Source organism: Solanum stenotomum, chromosome 5 (assembly GCF_019186545.1).
Source record: "Solanum stenotomum isolate F172 chromosome 5, ASM1918654v1, whole genome shotgun sequence".
NCBI classification, from domain to species: Eukaryota; Viridiplantae; Streptophyta; class Magnoliopsida; order Solanales; family Solanaceae; genus Solanum; species Solanum stenotomum.
Window position 1 is genome coordinate 21,996,365 of NC_064286.1, and position 17,569 is coordinate 22,013,933.

General features: G+C 35.1%; 2 protein-coding genes across 2 annotated transcripts in view; one reads left to right on the top strand and one right to left on the bottom strand.

Moving 5' to 3' along the window:
- LOC125865077 (ferredoxin-1, chloroplastic) overlaps positions 1-17,569 on the bottom strand; it is a 791,835-nt gene that overhangs the window by 297,583 nt on the left and 476,683 nt on the right. The window lies entirely within an intron of this gene.
- Positions 2,530-5,388, top strand: LOC125863779 (uncharacterized). Its single transcript, XM_049543783.1, has 3 exons — positions 2,530-2,722; positions 2,869-3,148; positions 5,241-5,388. The coding sequence occupies exons 1-3, from the start codon at positions 2,530-2,532 to the stop codon at positions 5,386-5,388; spliced, it is 621 nt and encodes a 206-aa protein (XP_049399740.1).

Below are 17,569 nucleotides of genomic sequence, written 5' to 3' on the forward strand. Positions count from 1 at the left end.
TACTTAGAAGTCCTATATAAGTGTTTTTAACCCCAAATTTCCCCAATTGAAATCATTCTCTCAATTTCATAAAGGAAGAGAAAGTATTCCTCTCCAAAATATTTCTCTCTCGAGAAAGCTTGAAGAAAGAGGAGTCAAACTAGGGCTTCAATTCAAGCCTCTAATTCCACCATCGAAGGATAGTTTTTGGCATTGAGGTGTGATAGTTTTCACCCATGGAGCCCTTCCCTCCATGGAGTTACTAAATTCTCCAATTTACAAAGTTATAAATCACCAATTGACTTAGAGTTTTTCATCCATGTCATGGGTTCCTCTAGATGTTGATTTAATTAATTGATTTATGAACTTTTATTCATGAATTGATATAATCTCATGATTTTAAGATGAATCCACATGAACCCATTTCTAACCCACGTTTTCTAGATATTTATCATTGAAAGTGGATTTAGAACAACGAAAGGTGAATTATGGAATTATGCATGTTCTTATGAAATATGATGTAGATTGCTTTGAGAGTAAAAAGCATAGATATTGTCATTGTAGTTAATTTTTGTAAAAGGGTGGCGCACATAACTACCTTATGCATGAATTTGAAAGGTTTTTCTCACATAAAGGATTATAAGGCCGAAAGGTGTTCTCACCTAAAATGAATCAAACTTAAGCAGCTATTCTAATAAAACCTAGCTTGGATTTGGTCACTTAATTGTACCTTTCCATGGATGACATATGACATCGCTTGGATTGGCAAGATGACGTGCCCTTCCATGGATAATAAAGGCAAGTTAAGAAAATGACTATTCTGTGGGATTGACGCTTAGCACCAAGAGGATATGGAGATGGAAGCTCTCCCATTAGTATAGGTCGGGTTTCTAGTAGCAATTATTTTATCCCATACCTATGTGCCCCCAGAGGATGATTGTCTTAGATACACATTAGCTAGTGGATCCACATAAGCTAGAAGTTCTTGGTCTTACCTTGGCAAGTAGGACACCCCTTTTTGGTGTGGGGCAGACACCAAATTTCGTGTTGATAGCTTACATGGTCTTATATGCCTGTTAAAGGTAAATATCCCACAATAATGAACTAAGGTTACTTCAAGAAGTATCCCACATGTTTTCTAAGATGATGTCATTTGCATTGTCCATGTTTTATGACTTATGCCTTCTAAACCATTTGTATATCATGTTTTAGCTTGTTCATTGCATTTCATGAAGATATCTCTTTTAAGAATGTTTTCAAATATTTTATGCATGGCTATCATACCTTGTACATGTTTTGTACTAAAACATACGCTTGCCTACATTTCCTCAAATGTAGGGTCTGATCTTACAGAATTCACACTTTCGTTGCTAGGGATCTCATATAGAAGATTAAAGACTGGTGAGTCCTCCTAGTATGAGGACCGAGCTTTTCTTTCCCTTTTTTCTTACTTTCAGTTTTTGAACCTGATGTATAGGCTACGTCCCAATTAATCATATGTAATAGATGGCTTTGAGATGATGATTTAGACTTCTTCTTTACTCTATAAGACTTTTATATGTTGAAACTATCTTTTAAATAATTTATTCTATTTTCTTGTATGATGAATGTTACGTGGCTTGTATGGGCCCTCTCAGGGTCTTATACGCCATGTTACGCCTAGGGGCTACCTTAGGTCGTGAAAAACTTTGTATTAGAGCACAAAGCTTAGAAAGGTCCTAGGAAATCTCATAAGCAAAGTCAAGTAGAGTCTTGTTCATGAGTGTGAAGCGCATCACATTTATGAATGAGGGGCTATAAGATTTTTAGGAAACTTCACTTCTTTCATTAATCAAAAGTCGTGTGATAGAGTTTAACTCTATAATGTCTCTCTTCTAATCCTTATTCGATACTTTACAGGATATGGTCACTCGGAGGGGATATGCTAGAAGGAATGTAGGAGAGAATGTGAATCAAGAGGCTCCTCCTCAAGCTCCTCAAGGTTCGGTCGATCCTTTGGCCAAGCAAGTGACTAATCCGGAGTTTAGGGCTACTTTTGAAGTGTTGGCTCAAGCCATGACAACCCTAGCCAATAGGGAGGTTGTGGCTCCCCTGAACCGTAATGTGGGTACGGCTGCATCTAGAGTGAGGGACTTCATTAGAATTAATCCTTTGGAGTTTCATGGTTTTAAGGTTGAGGAAGACCCTCAAGAGTTCATCGATGAGGTTTACAAGGTGTTTACGATCATGGGAGTGATGCCGGTGGAAAAGGTGGAATTGGCCGCTTATCAACTTAAGGGTTTTGCTCAAATATGGTTTAACTAATGGAAAGAAGGGGGAACAGTTGATGCGGAACCTCTCGATTGGGATAAGTTCAAAGTTGCTTTACTTGATAGGTTTTTTCCCGTTGAGATGAGAGAAGCAAAGATGCTCGAATTCATCAACCTTCGTCAAGGAAATATGAGTGTGAAGGAATATCCTTTGAAGTTCACACAATTATCTCGATATGCTCCTACTATGGTTGTTGATCCTAGGGCAAGGATGAGTAAGTTCATTTTGGGCGTGTCCGAGATGGTGGTTAAGGAATGTCGTATCGCTATGCTTATCAATGATATGGACATTTCTCATCTCATGGTTCATGCCCAACAAATCAAAGAGGATAAACTTAAGGAAGGGTCTAGGGAGGCAAAGAGAGCTAATATCAGTGATGTAACTTCTCACACTCGAAGTCCGGTGGACATGGTCTTCCTAAGTTCTGACAAAGGTTTTTCGGCCAATGTTTATCCAATTTTCCTCCTAAGTTCAACAAATATAGGGTGTCTAACCCTAAGTCTCAAGGAGGAAATGGTAGTGGATCTTCATTGCCTATTTGTGTTCGGTGTGGAAGAAAACATGAGGGTAAATGCTTAGCCAGCACGGATGGTTGCTTTAGTTGTGGAAATAGTGGTCATAAGATGAGGGATTGCCCAATGCTTGCGGCTAAAGAGAGAGAAGGTAAACAACCCCCATCTAGTGCTTCAGGTTCTAGTGATGCAAAGCAAAACCAATTCTATGCACTTCAGACTCGTGGTGAACAAGAGGGTTCTCCTAATGTGATTATCGGTATGTTGAAAGTCTTCCAACTTGATGTTTATTCTTTACTTGACCCCGACACTACCTTGTCCTTTGTGACACCATATGTGGCTATAAGGTTTGATATTCTTCCAGATGTGTTGTTAGATCCTTTTTCTGCCTCTACTCCAGTTGGTGATTCAGTTGTGGCTAAGAGGATCTATAGGAAGTGTCTTGTCTCCTTATCCCATAGAGTCACTCATGTTGACCTTAATATGCTAGATTTTGAAGTTATCCTTAGTGTGTATTTTTTTCATGCATGTTATGCTTCTATTAATTGTAGAACCTGTGTAGTCAAGTTTCAGTTTCAAAATGAACCCATTCTATAGTGGAAAAAGGGAAATTCAAGGCCTAAGGGTCAGTTTGTTTCTTGTCTTAAACCTAGAAATATGATTTCTAAAGGTTGCATTTACCATCTTATTAGGGTCAGGGATATAGATTTCGAGATCCCTATTCTTGAATTGATCCCCATTGTAAATGAGTTTTTGGAAGTGTTTCCAAATGGTTTACCCGGTATTAATCCCGAAAGGGAAATAAACTTCTGTATTGACCTTCTCCCAAATACGTAACCTATCTCTATTCCTCCTTACCGTATGGCTCCGACAGAACTTAAGGAATTGAAGGAGCAATTGAAAGATTTGTTGGTTAAGGGTTTCATCCAACCAAATATCTCTCCATGGGGTGCCCCTGTTTTATTTGTTAGAAAGAAAGATGGTTCGCTCCGTATGTGTATTGACTACCGACAATTGAATAAGGTTACCATTAAGAATAAGCATCCTCTCCCAAGGATAGATGATTTGTTTGACCAACTTCAAGGAGTAAGCTACTTTCCTAAGATCGACCTCCGGTCGGGATATCACCGATTGAGGGTGAAGGAAGATGATATTCCAAAGAAGGCTTTTCAAACTCGGTATGGTCATTATGAGTTTTTAGTAATGTCGTTTGTTTTGACTAATGCTTCGGCGACATTCATGGATTTGATGAATAGGGTGTTTAGGAAATACTTGGATATATTTGTGATTGTGTTCATTGATGACATATTGATCTATTCAAGGAGTGAAGATGAGCATACCAATCATTTGAGGATTGTGTTGCAAGTCCTCAAGGACCAACAACTCTTTGCAAAGTTTAGTAAATGTGAATTTTGGCTAAGGTCCATGGTTTTATTGGCCATATTGTTTATGGTAAGGGTATTGAGGTAGATGCTAAGAAGACAAATGTGGTTTAATTATTGGCCTAGACTCTATTCCCTTCGGATATTAGAAGTTTCTTGGGTTTAGTCGGTTACTATAGAAGGTTTGTTGAAGGGTTCTCTTCGATTGACTCAAAAGAAGGTTAAGTTTATATGGTCCGAAGTGTGTGAAAAGGGTTTTCAAGAATTAAAGGATAGACTTACTTCGTCTTCGGTGTTGACTTTATCGGAAGGGACTGATGGTTTCGTTGTTTATTGTGACGCCTAAAGAATTGGGCTAGGATGTATACTTATGCAAAATGGGAAAGTCATTGCCTATGCTTCAAGACAACTCAAGATTCATGAAAATAAGTATGCTTAGCATACTTAGATTCAACACATACTTGATATTTTGATTTATTACACTCATAGCTAGGTAAAACATTTAAGTTAATTAGCTTTTGCAAGGTTTTGTAATTGATATGTCTCAAACGTTCATGTCATAAAATTTTTGACTCAAGCAAGTATGAAGCTGAATCTTTATTCATATCAACTGCAATTACATTGAGTTTGAAGAGACTCTCAGTGAGACAACCTTTTCCCATATACATCTCATTCTTGCTCACTACAACTTTATCAGAAACAAATACACATTTGAATCCGTTCTTGGTTAGAACTAATATAGAAACAAGGTTCTTTCAGAATTCCAGAACAAACAAGACTCTATTCAAAGTCACCACCTTGCCCGAGGTCATCTTTAAGTAAATTTTGGTAGTTCCTTCCACCTTTATAGCATCAGAGTTCACCATAAACAACTTCTCGTCTGTTGGGGATGGATCATATGATGCAAATAATTCTTTGTTGGCACAAACATGACATGAGGCACCAAAATCTATCCACCATTCTCTTGGATTTCCAACCAAGTTACATTCTGAAAGCATTGCACATAGATCGTCCATCTCTTCTTTGGATTCAGCAAAATTTATTTGATCTTTCTTAGGAACCTGACATTCAGTAGCCCTATGACCATGTTTGTCACAATTGAAGCAATTTCCAGTGAACTTCTTCTTAGGAGGATTGCTCTCGGTCTAGATTCTTTCTTTCTTTTCCTCAACTTTGTGGGATTTTCTTCTACAACATTTGCTTAAGATATTGTTGAATTACCACGTGACCTCATTTTTGTAGCCTTGTTATCCTCTTTGATTCTAAGTCTTTCCATGAGATCTTCAACAGTCATCTCATTGCGTTTATGTTTCAAAGTATTTTTTGAATTCCTTCTACAACGGAGGTAACTTCTCAATAATGGCCGCCACTTGAAAAACATCATTCACAATCAAACCTACATTAAAGATTATATGAGTATTAATAAAAAAACTTAATATGTTCAACATAGTTATTGTGGAATAAGATTATTGAATAATTTCATTCATATCTTTCTATGTCATGTACATGGCTTTATATATACATAAAAGATTGTGGAATAGAATCACCTAAATCTTTACATTAAGAGAAAGAATCAGAGATATGATATTCTAGATTACCACAATTATACTAAGATCTTAGAGGATCATATCTTGATATGAAGAATATCTTCTCATCTTAGAGGATCACATCTTTGATGACAAGAATATCTTCTTGGAAATCCTCCATCAGCCAACACTCCCCCTCAAGCGGGTGAATGGATATCTTCCATTCCTAGCTTGCTTATTAGATCTTGAAACATATTGTTTGGCAATCCTTTTGTTAAAACATCAGCAACCTGATCTTTTGTAGATACAAATGGCGTACAAATGAGTCCGTTATCTAATTTCTCCTTAATGAAATGTCTGTCTACCTCAATATGCTTAGTGCGATCATGTTGTACAGGATTATGAGCTATACTTATTGCTGATTTATTGTCACAATATAGCCTCATAGGTCCTTCCCATCTTATCTTCAAATCATCAAGGATTATCTTTAGCCATAACAACTCACAAACTCCCATCGCCATGGATCTAAACTCAGATTCTGCACTTGATCTAGCTACTACATTTTGTTTTTTACTCCTCCAAGTCACCAGATTTCCTCCTAAGAAGGTGCAATATCCAGAACTTGACCTTCGATCCACTAATGAACCAGCATAGTCCGCATCTGTATAAGCCTCTAAAACCATGTTTCCTCCTCTTTTGAATAATATTCCTTTTCCTGGACTTCCTTTAAGATATTGTAGAATCCGGTTGACAGCTTGAAGATGCATTTCTCTAGGATCATGCATAAATTGGCTAACAACACTTACAGCAAATGCAATGTCCGGCCTTGTATGGGACAAGTAAATCAATTTCCCTACAAGCCTTTGATACAAGCCTTTATCTACCACTGAATCTTCTGGAGCATTGCACAATCTATGATTGTATTCAATTGGTGTAGCCACTGGTTTACACCCTAATTTTCCTGTTTCTTTCAACAAATCAAGCACATATTTTTGTTGGGAAATAAAGATTCCTTGTTTTGAGTGTGCCACTTCGATTCCCAAAAAATACTTTAATTTCCCAAGCTCTTTGATGTCAAATTCCTTGAGTAAACACTTCTTCAAATTTTGTATCTCCTCTGAATCATCACCTGTTACTATGATGTCATCCACATAAACCAACAATGCTGTCACTTTTCCTATTTTTGAGTGTCGTATGAACAAGGTGTGGTCTCCTTGACTTTGTCGATACCCTAGCTTGATCATAACCTTTGTAAATCTTCCAAACCATGCACGAGGTGATTGCTTTAATCCATAGAGTGCCTTCTTCAGTCTACACACCATTCCCTTCTTGCTTTCAAAAGCAGGTGGCACCTCCATATAGATCTCCTCATCTAAGTCTCCATGTAAAAAGGCATTTTTTACATCAAATTGTTGTAGGTTCCAATTAAAAACTGCAGCCAATGATAATAAAACTCTCACTATATTCATTTTTGCCACTGGGGTAAAAGTCTCCAAATAATCAATTCCATAGGTTTGTGTATAACCCTTTGCTACGAAACGTGCTTTATATCTTTCTATGGACCCATCTGACTTATATTTCACAGTAAACACCCATCTGCACCCGACCAACCTTTTTCCTTTTGGTAATTCCACAATATCCCAAGTTTTGTTTTTCTCCAATGCTTCCATTTCTACCTTCATAGCTTTCTCCCATTCTTTATTTCCTAATGCTTCAGACAAATTTCTGGGGATAGGAATTGTGTGGAGGTTACAGAGAAAAGCTTTATGACTTGGGGATAGATTTTGATATGTCATGGAGAGGCTCAAAGGGTGTTGTGTGCAAGTTCTGGTTCCTTTTATGATTGCAATGGGAAGGTCAAGGACATTAGGTTGGTTAAATTCTTCTTCATGATCAGTTTGGTTTGGTGTTTCTGACGGTTCAACAAGTTCAGGATGGGTATCAGGAGCAGTAACCTGTGGAGATGATTGCAACCGAGTAGTTTGATCAGTTAGTCTCTTTCTTCTGGAATATACCTGCAATGGTAGATTATTTTCTAGAGTTCCGTTATCTATATTTGGAATAGGAGACTCAATGGGTTCATTTGGATTTAGAGACTCAGGTGACTGTAGAAATGGTGACTCAGGCAAGGATTTGGCACGACTAAAAATGGACAAATCAAATAGTGACAAGTCTAGAGGTTCCTTTCCCTTCAGTGACTCCCCTTGATTGTAAGAATGATTAAAAAAGGATTCACTCTCATCAAATGTGACATCTGCGGAAACAAAGAATTTCTTTGATGATGGTTGATAACACTTGTAACCTTTTTTAGTAGGAGAATATCCTATGAAAACACACTTAAGAGCATGTGGGTCTAATTTGCCTCTATTTTGAGAATGAATATGAACATAGGCAACACTTCCGAAGATTCTAGGAACCAATTTATTGGAAATTTCAAAATTTGGAAAGAAATTCCTAAGAGTATCAAGCGGACTTTGAAAGTTCAGAATTCTTGATGGCATTCTGTTACTAAGATGTGCAGCAGTTAGGATAGCTTCCCCCCAATACTGTTTTGGCACCTTTTTGTGAAACAATAATGATCTAGTAATGTCAAGTAACATACCATTTCTTCTCTCTGCTATCCCATTTTGTTGAGGAGTATTGACACATGAAGATTCATGAATAATTCCCTCTTTTTGGAAGAAAACAGAGAGGTTTTGATTGAAGTAGTCCTTGGCATTATCGGATCAAAATCTTTTAATTGGCACATCATATTGGGTTTTGATCATATTAAAAAAGGTAGGAAGAATTTGACTGACATCTGATTTTTGCTTTAGCAAATAGATCCACGTAACTCTTGTACAATCATCAATGAATGACACAAACCATCTAGCACCAGAAATATTAGGAATGGGAGAGGGTCCCCAAATATCACTATGAATAAGAGAGAATGGAGTTTGACATCTTTTGTGACTAATTGGAAAGGAAGTACGTTTGTGTTTTGCAATTTCACAATCATCACAATGAAAAGACTCAACAATCAAATCTTTGAACAAAGATGGGAACATCCTTTTGATTACATAAAAGGAAGGGTGACCTAACCGACGATGATAAAGCCATACTTTCTCTTTATTGGACATGATAGATTCAGACAAGAATGAACTAGACAAGGAATTCTTAGATATATATTCACCATTGTGGAAATCCAAACAATAAAGACCACCTTTCTCACTAGCACGCCCAATCATCTCCTTCGTGTTCTGTTCCTGAAATAAGCAATATGAAGGGAAGAAAGTTACTTGGCATTTGGAATCTTTGGTGAGTTTCTGGATAGAAATGAGATTTGCAGATAACTTTGGGATATGAAGGACATCTTTAAGTATCAAGGATTTTCCAAGTGGTATGTCTCCTTGCCCAGCTACAGTAATAACTGAACCATCAGCTATAGTTATTTTTTTATAGCTAGGACAAGGGGAATATGATATGAAGAGATGAGAGAGACTAGTCATGTGATCAGTTGCCCCGGAATCAACCACCCACGTTGGAGAAAGTTTGTCTGAGACATTAGTAATAAAAGAGTAAGAAATACCTGTGAAGGCCAATGAACAACTACCTGTTGAAGCTGAATGTTGCAAATCTCCAATTGAAACTGTAGAGTTATTCTCTACGGTTGCAGAAACATTTTCAGAGACTGGAATATTTGCGGCAGTACCATTTTCAGACATGGTTTGGGCAGATAAAGATAGCAAAATGGGATTTTTCAAGATAAGATGAATAAAATTGGCCAGGAATAAGCCTAAAGCTCTGATACCATGTGGAATAAGATTATTGAATAATTTCATTCATATCTTTCTATGTCATGTACATGGCTTTATATATACATAAAAGATTGTGGAATAGAATCACCTAAATCTTTGCATTAAGAGAAAGAATCAGAGATATGATATTCTAGATTACCACAATTATACTAAGATCTTAGAGGATCATATCTTGATATGAAGAATATCTTCTCATCTTAGAGGATCACATCTTTGATGACAAGAATATCTTCTTGGAAATCCTCCATCAGTCAACAGTTATTACAAAAAATTATACCTTCAGGAAGGACATCATGAATTATGACCTGCAACTCCTGAACTTGGGTGACAACAGTCTTACTGTCTATCATCTTATAGTCCATAAACTTTGCCACAATGAACTTCTTCATTCGACATCCTCTGTTTTGTACTTCTTTTCCAAAGCATTTCAGAGCTCTTTTGAGGTCTTCATATTACTGTACACATTGGACAAATCATCTTGCAGGCCACTCAGAATATAGTTTTGCATAAAAAATCTGAGTGCTTCCATGCTTCTGTTACCAAGAATCATTCTTCATTTGGAGTTTCATCCGACAAAATAGGAACCTTCTCACCAATGAACCTCTGCAGACTCAATTTAGTCAGATAAAATAACACCTATTGCTGCCATCTCTTGAAGTCGACTCCAAAAAACTTTCCAAGTTTTTCAGCCAGTGCAAGAGCAACAGTTGAACGATTGTGTGCAACAGATGTTGTTGCGGCACTCATTGTTCCAACATTAACTTGACTTGAATTAGTCATTTTTCTGTCACAAATGACAGACAATTTAGTATATGAAATACTAACACTAAAGAATAAATCTTATACAACATGTTTCTGATTTAACGATGAAGTTCTTATAAATTGTTAATTGAATGAATCTTAAATTCAAACAGAGTAGAAAACCAGAAAGTTTTTAATCTACACAAACCTCAAATACAGAAACAAATATATATTAAATTTCTTAAGCTTGTTAGCTCCTGTAATCAGGTTAGTAAAACAGAAAAGATGAAAAATAAAGATAGAAAATAAACAATTCGAGTCCACTGAATCCACTGTGTATCCTTAAGAAATTTAATCCCCTCAAGTACATGAAGTTTTAGAGTTATTCCTCCAAAGATAAAATGGATTAATTACTAAAGAAGTAGCGGTACCTCAAACTTAAATAATTTCAACAAACTCAAAAATTAGCAACGAGAGCACACACACAGATTCAGTCGATCGACAATATTATTTGTAAGAAAATGTATGCAGAAGAGAAAAATTTTAATGTTTGAAAAATGAGAGAAATCTGTCTATTTATAGCCAATTACAGTAAGTGTGAATGCACATATGTTTGTTAGAACGTTTGTGTCTTTTGGGAAAATAAATGTTTGTTCGGAAGTCAATCATTTGCCGGAGTAGAGGCCAAGTCAGCGAGCGAGACGCGAGGGGCACCTTCTACTTAACCCTTTAAGAGCTAAAGGAAGTGTTTCCTAATATAAGAACAATTTTTTTCCTTTCTTCTACCAATATGAGAGAAATGACTTTTCATTTTCCCTCCAAATTGGTTCCCTTACATTTCTCAATTTCTCATTCATTCTTATTTCTCATTCACACCTTGCTTAAACCCAACATACATATACTCCCTCTATTTCTATTTATATATCACCATTTTAGAAGAAACAAAGTAAGTTTATCATTGTACCCTTAATTAGTGCTCTCTCAAAGTCAAGTTTTCAATCAATGAACATGAATAAATTTGACCAATGGACATGAATTGTTTACTTAGTTTTTCTATGTTGGTCAAATACATATTTTCAAGGCTAAGAACTGTCAAGGGTAAAATCAGATGAATAATGTCATTTATAGATTGATTTTTGTGAAATGACAAGTATTAAGAAATATTTATTTTTAGTAAGAATGACATATAAATAGGTATGGTGGGACCTTGGGACTAAAGGAATAAGTCATTACATTAATGCCAATTATGTTTGAATCATAATTGCTTAATAATTATAATTTCTAAAGTTACGATTTTGAATGTGATAAAACATAATAGTCATTTACCATTACCTAACAAATTAATTGTTGTAATTAAGCTTATATTGTTCTTGGGAAATTCAAAAGTCTCTCTAATCTAACCATCTTAATGTTCCGCATTTTTCGTAAAGTAACTTTTTTTTTATTTTTTTTATTTAATTCATATGTATACCTGAACTTGGATGATGACAATCTTACTGTCTATCATCTTATAGTTCAAAAACTTTGCCACAATGAACTTCTTCATTCTACATCCTCTGTTTTGTACATCTTTTCAAAAGCATCCCAGAATTCTTTTGAGGTCATCATATTACTGTACACATTGTACAAATCATCTTGCAGGCCACTCAGAATATAGTTTCTGCACAAAAAATCTAAGTGCTTCCATGCTTCTGTTACCAAGAATCGTTCTTCATTCAGAGTTTCATCCAACAGAATAGGAACGTTCTCACCAATGAACCTCTGTAGACTCAACGTAGTCAAATAGAAGAACATATTTTGCTGTCATCTCTTGAAGTCGACTCCAGAAAACTTTCCAAGTTTCTTAGTCGGTGCAAGAGCAGTAGTTGAACTATTGTGTGCAACGGATGTTGTTGCAACACTCATTGTTCCAACATTAACTTGACTTAAATTAGTCATCTTTCTGTCACAAATAGCAGACAATTTAGTATATGATATACTAACCGTAAAGAATAAATCTTTATACAACTTGTTTCTGATTTAACGATAAAGTTCTTATATTCTTTTAATCAATAATCGAATGAATCTAAACAGAGTAAAAAAACAGACACTACAAAAAAAACTGTGTTTAGCGACAGATTTTCGCAACAAACATATTTCTGTCGCTATGTAGCAACAGATTAGCTACCAATTTACAATTTTGTCGCCAAAAAAGCAAAAAAATAATTGGCATATAATATTACGACAGATTAGCGATGGAATGTTTAGGCCGTCGCTAAATTTTTGGCTCTAAATTTTGGCGCCCCTTTTTTAGCTACAAAATTAGCGATAAAGTGATAGTGGAAAAAATTATTAATCATTAGCGACGGATGTAGCGACAAATATTTTGTCGCTAGTCATATTTCACTCATTAAAATATTTAAGATCAATTGCTACGAAAAAAAATTGTCGTTAAATTAATATCTTCTGTCGGATGTGTTTTGTCGCTAAATCAATAGCTACATAAATTGTATTTAGGGCATAGTAAAGATAACCAATAAAACATATAAGCCCCTCTGCTCTTTTTAACCTAGGGTTTTCTTCTACCTTTGCGACAACTCGTCTTCCCCAGCAGCTCATCTTCTCTGTCAGCCCGCCCTCTACGGCAACTCGTCTTCTTCGGGAGCTATCCCCCTGCGGCAGCTCGTCTTATCTGACAACTCTCCCTCTATGGCAGCTTGTTTTCTCTAGAAGCTCGCTCTTTGTAGCAACTTGTCTTCACCAGCACCTCACCCATCTCTAGTGGCTCGTCCTCTCCGTCACCTCGCTTATCTCCAGTAGTTTGTCCCTTGCTTTATAGAGTTGAAAAGTATCTCTATTTCCATCTCAGGTAATGTATATTTTCTTGCATTTAATTAGTTATCGATTTTTCTATTTAATTTTGTTAGGGAAAGCTTGAGTAGGAACAATGGCTGATAATTTTTTTTTAATATATTTTCACGTTTATTTCTTTGAGTCAATATGTAATCGATTGCATTTTTAGGAGTCGTTGCTTTTTATATGATTTTCATTTTTTCTAGGGAATCCTTAGTTTCAAGTCAAGATTATGACATTTTTGAAAGTAGAGAAACTTTTGGTTAATTGAGAGTGTGTTGTGTAGTGGAAAGTTGATGTAATATTAAGAGGATTAATACAATTGTTTTTTCTTTCTTCAAGAAAATGTAATACCTCTGCCACTAATTTAACCCCCTCTGTTTTGGTTTCGCCATAGAAGGAAAATGTCTTCTTGGCAACTACATAGAACTGCATGAATAAAAAAAATATGATTTTTGAATAGAAATTGTACATAACAAAAATTTGATCAACAGAGAGTACATAATGACCACTAGTTTGGAATTTGTTTGTATTAAAACTAGATTCTTTTACCTGTATTTTTTTTGTTCTTAAGTAATGATCACATATTGTATATCACATAAAAGTGAATAATTATTGAACAATTCGGAGAAAGTACTTGTGTATACACATATATTTATATAATTACATGTATGTCTAGACATACATTTTCAGAATCTGGTGGGATGATTTGGTAAATAAAATATTATTCCATAACCTCATTTATTAATAAAAATAATTGGTAGAGGATCCTTCCTCCGAGGAAAATCTAAATTGTTCAGTTGGTTAGCTATTTGAAGATACACATTGAGACAAACATGAAATTATAGTTCTAACACACGATTACTACCAACAGTTTATATTCTAAGTTCAAGTGATTATTATGACTCTTAACAACTTTAGAGTTCAACTAATATCATAATGAATCATGAAGGATATACAAGAAGGAATGTGGCAAGCCATCTCCAGGTTATAGTTTGCATTTTGATTTGTTTTCGAATTAGAAATTTATAGGTAAACTTATTCTGGAATGTGGAAATAAACTAGCTAAACAGTGTCCGTTTTTCCCTTTGTGGATGGTATATATGCATGAAATTCATGTAAAGTATTTATGAACTAAGTTGGCTCTTGAACTATATATTCTTTGCTCTCAATATTCAACTTGTAGACTTCACCACAAAATCTACCCTTTTGTCGATATTTTCTTTGTGAAGAACACTTCTGAAAGGTTGTCAAGTTTAGTTGTCATCTATTCTACTTATAAATGAAAATGTTATACTCTCCCTTGAAGCTTTTGGTGTAGTGTCTGCTAAATGTTTAATATTGTGATTCGTCAATGATAGAAGCTTGTAATTACCATTGGTAACTCGTGATATATGGTGTATTCATTTTCTAATTTTCTTGCACTCTTGATGCACTTCTTGTTATAAAAATCTGGTGCATTTGAGGGAAAAGTCTTTTGCATTTGTTGCATAAAATGAGGGTGATAGTTTGGTGCATTTGAGTAAAAATTTGACGTGTTTTGGCACATAAATTGGGAGTGAAAATCTGGTACAAATTGACATGTTTGTCTTGGAAAGATTTAATAGTCTCTCTATAGAGGTGCATCAGTCTTACAACATTTGTGTATCTAATTCTTTGTGCAGTGAAGCTTTTCCGCGTGGCGTTATTATTGTTGGGTTTTAAAGAGATAACAATTATGTGGCCGTTATTATCACTTTTATTTAACTACTTCCTCCATATTTATGTAGACGTTATTATCACTTTTATTTTCATGCTCTTTTGAAAAATCAATTCATATCTAATACCTAATCTTTTTTTCCTTACAAAGAGGTGATAAAGCACCAACTTCCAAGTAATAGCATTTATCAAGTTAGTTGAGTCACTAAGTTTTGCTTAATAAACGACACTATGTTGAGTTATCTGATAGGACACAAACTTTCCTTTCAAGCATACTATTCAAATTTTTATTTATGCAAGTGAAATCTACAAAAATAAGATCACTCCTTAGGTTCCCCTTCCATATTGTTAGCTTGTTTGCTCCCTCCCTTTTTTCGTACCACACTGGATGAATCTCACCTTGTTATTTTTCAAGATTTTATGTGCCTTTCTTGCTAAAATTACAAGATAGAAGAGCGTCTCTAACATGTCTTTGTTTTACAAAGTTACTAGTTTTCTCCAATTGATACTCGTGGCATCAACATTCATATTAGTTTGTTTTGTATGAAAATTTTTTACTGCATGAACTTCATAGTAATCATAATTAGTGTCAGATTTGTCTTGGTAAGAATTTGAATCAGATGCATCTATATCTTCTTCTAGCCTAGTTTTATTCCATTCACCACTGTGCATTAAGGAACTCCAATTTCCTTTTTGCCTCGTATCATAATTATGCATGTCAATGTTTCTTAGCACAATAGAGATAGAGTTGTTTCATATATTTGCAAATATTAAATGAATTGTGCTTGGTCGGGCAAACTGCATTATATTTTTATGTTTATACATATGGAAATGGTTGAAAATCTCTTTCCACCTGGTGACCAATCTCAATTGTGCACATAGGTAAAAATCTTTATGTGATCTTATTAACCTTATAGATGACATATTCAAATATATTTATTGGATAAATTGAATGTGTAAAGCCTTTTATTTATTTTCGTTTCCAGGATAGATGGAGTTCAAGAATTGTTGGAGAAATAGTGATCACAACAATTGCATTAGAATGTAGGATAAGATGGATGTTGCAGCTCAAGTGCATTATGAGACTGTGGTAAGAAAGATAAGGAGAATATTATGGGCTTGGTTCTCAAGGAAACCGCTATTATGGCCTTGGTCCTACTTCTGGTTCTGATAATGATCTCTCGAGCATGACATTAGTTAGTTTTTTCTTTAAAACACTATTCTATTGGTTGAAGAACAATTATGAACGTTGATTCTTTAGCATTTATGTACTCTTGGATTGACTATTTAGTCTTTAAATTGCTATTTATATAAAATTAGATTGTTTTAATGCTTATTGAATATCACTTATTCTAATTTAGTACAATCTATATGGATTTTGAATAAATATATAATAATATAAAAGAAAAAAATGTGACACTTCTATAATAATTGTGTATAAATTGCGACGGAATATAGCTACAAAAATTCTGAAGCTAACAATTCTTTGTGACGAAATCCACAACCAAATTAGCGACAAATTTTGTATGAAATAGTTATGACAAAGGTCGTCGCTAAAGGTAGCGATGGAATTATATGTCGCTAATCCGTCGCTAGAGTTAGCGACGGGCAACAAATTTCGTCGCTAAAGGCTTAGCTACGAGCATTTTAGCGACGGATGAGATTTTGTCACTAATTCGTCGTTAAAGCCCTTTAGCGACGGATTTGGGTGGTTTGGCAACGGATTTCGTTTGTCGCTAAAACCTGATTTTTTTGTAGTGAGAGAGGTTTTAATCTCCAGAAACCTCAAATACAAAAACAAATATATATTAAATTTCTTAAGCTTGTTAACTCCTATATTCAGGTTAGTAAGAGAGAAAAGATGAAATAGAAAGACAGAAAATAAACAATCCGAGTCCACAGAACTCACTGTGTATCCTTAAGAAATTTAATTCCCTCAAGTATCCGAGATTGTAGATTTATTCCTCCCAAGATAAAACAGATTAACTACTAAAGAAGTAGCGGTACCTCAAACTTAAATAAGTTCAACGAACTCAAAAATTAGTAATGAGAGCGCACACACAGACTCAGTCGATCGATAATTTTATTTGTAAGAAAATGTATGCAGAAGAGAGAAAATTTTCAGTGTTTGAAAAGAGAGAAGTCTCACTATTTATAGCCAATTGCAGCAAGTTTGAACAACAAGTGTGAACGCACCTATGCTTGTTCAGAACGTTTGTGTCTTTTGGGAAAATAGGTGTATGTTCGGAAGTCAATCATTTGTCGGAGCCGAGGCCAAGCGAGCGAGCAACGAAGACGCGAGGAGACCCCTTCTACTTAATCCTTTAAGAGATAAAGGAAGTGTTTCCTAATATAAGAACAATTTTTTTCCTTTCTTCTACCAATATGAGAGAAATGACTTTTCATTTTCCCTCCAAATTGGTTTTCCCAATTTCTGATTCATTCTTATTTCCTATTCACACATTGCTTAAACCCAACATACATATACTCCCTTTGTTTCTATTTATACGTCCACATATTAAAAGAAACAAAGTAAGTTTATCATTGTACCCTTATTTAGTGTTCTCTCAAAGTCAAGTTTTCAATCAATGAACATGAATAAATTTGACCAATGGACATGAATTGTTTACTTAGTTTTTCTATATTGGTCAAATACATATTTTCAAGGTTAAGAACTCTTAAGGGTAAAATCAGAAGAATAATGTCAATTATGCATTGATTTTTGTGAAATAAATAGGTATGGATGGAGTATGAGTCTTCCTTGGACTAAAGGAATATGTCATTACATTAAT

Excerpts from the sequence above, each read along its gene's own strand:
- LOC125863779 (XM_049543783.1), top strand. The coding sequence starts at position 2,530 with ATGGTGGTTAAGGAATGTCGTATCGCTATGCTTATCAATGATATGGAC. Across the intron at positions 2,723-2,868 it reads CTTCCTAAGTTCTGACAAAG|CCAGCACGGATGGTTGCTTT; the intron begins GTTTTTCGGCCA and ends GTAAATGCTTAG. Across the intron at positions 3,149-5,240 it reads ACACCATATGTGGCTATAAG|GAACCTGACATTCAGTAGCC; the intron begins GTTTGATATTCT and ends GATCTTTCTTAG.